Source organism: Myotis davidii, unplaced genomic scaffold (genome assembly GCF_000327345.1).
Source record: "Myotis davidii unplaced genomic scaffold, ASM32734v1 scaffold208, whole genome shotgun sequence".
In the NCBI taxonomy this organism is placed as follows: Eukaryota; Metazoa; Chordata; class Mammalia; order Chiroptera; family Vespertilionidae; genus Myotis; species Myotis davidii.
The window spans coordinates 2,282,627-2,287,034 of NW_006299706.1; the positions used below are offsets into that span (position 1 = coordinate 2,282,627).

The following is a 4,408-nucleotide window of genomic DNA, read 5'->3' on the forward strand; positions in this document are numbered from 1 at the left end:
CTGCTTCAGACATGGTAACATTCTCTGGGCAGTCAGCCTTCCGGTTGAGAAGAGGGATATGGGACGTGTCACGGGTAAGAGACTTGGGGTGAAAGTACTGAAGGGCTTTGAAGTCATTGTGGATGGCATGTCCCACCACTATCTTCCCTGTGAGTATTTTCAAGATCTGAAATCGGCATGGAAGAGGCAGTAAGGAGTAGGACTCAGGTGGAGTCCTGCATCCTAAAAGTCCATCGTGGTCCTAGGTCCTTTCAGATTCTTTCCATCAAGTGCCCACCTCCTTCTCTTTGAAATGCCCTCTCCCCAAGTTTTCTTTCACTTAAAATCTATCTTGTCCCCACAAGGTGAAAGTAGGTATTTGTGTGTGTGTGTGCGCATGTTGTGTATTATTTTTATTTTTCAATTACAGTTTATTTTCAATACTATTTTGTATTAGTTCCAGGAGTACAGCATAGTGGTTAGACAATCATATACTAGTACTTTACAAGATGTTCTTCCCAATATTTCCAGCATCAACCTGGCATCATATATAGTTATCACAATGTCATTAACTACACTCCGCATGCTATACTTTATATCCTCATGACTATTTTATAATTACCAATTTGTATTTCTTAATCCCTTCACTTCTTTCACCCAGTCCCCGAACCCCCTTCCCTGAAAGTAGATATTTTTCAGTGTAACCCTTTTTGAACTTACATCGTCCGTGATTCCTTACCTTCTCATCAATTTCCACTCCAATGATAGATTAACTTGCTACAGTCTTAAATCACACTCACATTCAGGATGTTTATGTAACTATATAGTTCAGTTCTGGCTTGCTACTTGAAGTTCTTTAAACATTATCATTATGTTGACCTTAGGCAGAAGGCTGGGACAAACGGAGTCAAAGATGGGCTCCAGGGAGGTGACAGAAGCCCCAAATTACAGGCCAATACATATATATACTAGTATATAGTTTGTTTTTTTGCAGGGAGAGTCTATGGCTTTCATCATATTCTCAAAAAGTCTACAAACCATAAAAGATTAAGAATCACTTATGGCCCTGGTCACTGTGGCTCAGTTGGTTCAGCGTCATTCTGTGCATGGAAAGGTCGCTGGTTCAATTCCAGGTCAGGGCACTTGCCCAGGTTGCAGGTTTGGTCCCCAGTTGGGGTGCGTATGAGAGCAACAAATCGATGTTTCTTTCTCTCTCTTCCTCCTTCCCTCTCTAAAATTAATAAAAACATGTATTTTTTAAAAAAGAATCACTTGTAGACTAAGGCTGTAGAGGGAAGTGGGTGACCCATGCCTGTGCTGTTTTGTTTTGAATGTTTTTATTCATTTTTTTTGAGAGAGACAGAAACATCGATGAGAAACATCAATCAGCTACCTCCTGCACACCCCCGACTGAGGATAGGGCTGCAAACTGGGCATGTGCCCTGATCTGAAATTGAACTAAGGACCTCTTGGTTCACGGGTCGATGCTCAACCACTGAGCCAGAGCAGTGCTGTTGTAACAGAAAGTCAGTTTCACTGCTGTATAATTCCTCCTGTCATAACCAAAGGGTATTTACCAGCTGTTCAGGAAACATGCACACTAGACTTGCAACCAAATAGCTTCCCATGATTCCAGGATCCTAAAGTATGACATACTACCTACCAGTGAGGACAACCAAAAACTATGCCATGGGCTCTGAAGGCCATTCCAAAATGGAGTTCCAAACAGGTTGTGAGCAAGAGCAATAGTCCTAGAAAAATCAGTGCGTGGCCTCCCAACGGGACCTCTTGGGAGGGGCCAGACTCATTGGGATAGACCTTAGTCCAGTGATGGCGAACCTATGGCGTGTCAGAGGTGACACGAGAACTCATTTGTTTGGTTGATTTTTTCTTTGTTAAATGGCATTTAAATATATAAAATAAATATCAAAAATATAAGTCTTTGTTTTACTATGGTTGCAAATACCAAAAAATGTCTATATGTGACACGGCACCAGAGTTAAGTTAGGGTTTTTCAAAATGCTGACACGCCCAGCTCAAAAGGTTCGCCATCATGCCTTAGTCTCATGCACAGCTTGGGCACTGGGAAGTGATTTATGATGAAAACCAGATGTAGTGTAATCAACTAAGTAGTTAGTTGCTCTTGATTTCACCTCCAGTTTATTGTCCACCAACACCTTTACTTCACATTAACTTCAACACATAGCCCTTGTTAAAGCTGAGTGGATTTGCTGTCAGATATCCACCCCATCTTCTGCCTCTTCTAAGCCTAATGAAGACAATGTTCTTTAACTCCATTCTGAAGGCTGGGCGCTCTCCCCCCCTGGGAGCACACCCCCATCTTCCCTCTCCTCCTCTTCTTCCTCCCAGGCATATTTCCTTTACCCTTCTCTCTCCTAAGCTCCAAGGGCCAGCCCCCCCCCCGCCTTTTTTTGCCTCTGAACTTGTTTTCTGAGCCCATTTCTTCTAACACTCACTTCTTTACCTCTATGAATTCCTAATTAAACTTTCCCTTATAGTTTGAAAAAAAAATTCCACTGTTTTGGCATATAAGCAATTATTGGAACAGAGTGTGTCCTAGAGAAGGCAAAGAATGTGACTCTGAAATTACAAAGAGGTGGACCAAGGGCGCCCTCTGCAGGCCTCCCTGGTTCATCTTCCTTTCCTGTTCATTTGTTGTGCTCCCAGGACCCAGCCCAGGGCTACAATGAGCAGGTTTGCTCAATGGGTGAAATTAGAAATCGGACACATCAACCCTGTGTCTTTTATCCCCTTCACTGCAGGCTACCTGTTCCAGTTATACAAATAATCCCCAGCTCCTTCTGTAAACATTCTGCCTTCTCCTACCACCAACACTGTCCGCACTTACCTGGACCTCTCCCCACCCACCTGGCTGCTATCGTTGTGCCCCATGACGCTCACCTGGCCCCGAGCAATCTTGAAGGGGGTAGCATTCACCATGTGCTGCTTGCGGATACCACTCCACCTGGTGCGGTAGTCCACAATGTGACAGGGGGGAAGGACGTACTCATCGTAGAGCACATCTCCGTTGTAGCTGACGATGCTACATCGAGCCAAGGAACTCACATGCCCCTTGGGTCCTGTGCCCACCATCTCACAGTCAATTGCCACCATCTTCCTTGGCGTCTTCTGGGATGCTCCCGAGGATTTATTCTCTGAACGAGCCAGGGTGGAGTTATGTGGTGTATTCTTCTGAATAGGGTTCTTTTGGGGGTTCTTCTTCTGAGGGCGAGTTGGGGGGCTCTTAATCTCTGGAAGGGAACTCTGGAACTCCTCCAGCAAATCCGCTTTCGCCACAAAAGAACCAGTCTTCTGCGAAGGGGCAGGGGTCAGCCAGGGCACCGAGGCCTTCCTGTCCAGGGACCGCTCTGACCCACTGCTTGAGTCTGCAGCTTTCTTCTTTTTTGGAAGGGGAGAAGTTTTCCAAGCGCCATCCACCTGAGGCGTTACCCCTTTCTTTGCTGGTTCTGAGTGCAACTTAGGCACATTGTTAGGGGGCTGTTTCTTCTTATTCAGAAAGCCTCTCCTCTCTAGGAACCGCCGCTTCCTGACAAATCTTTGGTGCTTGGCATTCCCTTCTAATGCCTTTTTGGGGGGAGGTTCGCCAAAATCCAGATTGAGGAGTAAGGTAGACATGAGGATGGTGGATGGTAGGAGAGCAGCTGGGAAGAGTGGCTCACCAATGAAAGGAGAGAGGGCTCATCCTCTGCCGAGTCCCACAGGCCAGCATCCGAGGGTTTGTGGTATACCCTGGGGGAGAAAGTGCACCTGATAACAGATCCCAGATGGGAGAACAATCATACCCATCTCCATAGAACTTAAGGTAGGAAATAAAGCAGAGCAACCTCCCAGATAGAGGGGGGGCAAATCTGTAATGTGAAATGACGGAAGGACACTGTCCGAGACAAGCCCGCGATTCACCAGTCCCATGGCCTTAGGAAGGTCACCTCCCGCTCTCTAGATCTGTCCCACTTGTAAAATGAGGGGGTTGGAGGGCCAACCAGCCTGATTCTCTTTCCGAGTCTGGAAAGCTAGGACAGGTGGGCTCTACATCCGCCCAAGGAGAGAACGTCTAAGTACGCTCGACACCAGGACGAAGGACCCTTTAGATGACTCTTACCTGGCATCTATCTAGGTTTGCCAGGCATCCCCAGCGCGGGTCCCACGAATAGGTGTAACTCCAGGTACCCCTTTCCCCCGTTTCCGGGTGGAGGCCATCTCCATATGCTTCTCACCCACGTCCTTCTCCCAAGAAAGGACCTTTTACAACACACAACAGCGGGGGTGGGCGTGGGGGGAGGCCGAGGCCGGGGGCAGTTACCTCGGCGAGCACACTTGAGCGGTCCAGAAGCCGGTTCCTCGCCATCACCACCTACCTCTCAGATGTGACCGCTGAGAACAGAAACCC

General features: G+C 47.1%; 1 protein-coding gene across 1 annotated transcript in view; it reads right to left on the reverse strand.

Annotated features, from left to right (window-relative positions):
• Positions 1–4,406, reverse strand: part of ISG20L2 (interferon stimulated exonuclease gene 20kDa like 2) — a 6,269-nt gene extending 1,863 nt beyond the window's left edge. The window contains exons 1-3 of the mRNA XM_006775734.2: positions 4,377–4,406; positions 2,902–3,750; positions 10–166 (exon numbers count right to left, since the gene is read on the reverse strand). Coding sequence (XP_006775797.1) covers positions 10–166; positions 2,902–3,636 — 892 coding nt within the window. The 5' untranslated portion in view covers positions 3,637–3,750; positions 4,377–4,406. The remainder of the gene's footprint in view (positions 1–9; positions 167–2,901; positions 3,751–4,376) is intronic.
• Between the last annotated feature and the right edge of the window lie 2 nt (positions 4,407–4,408).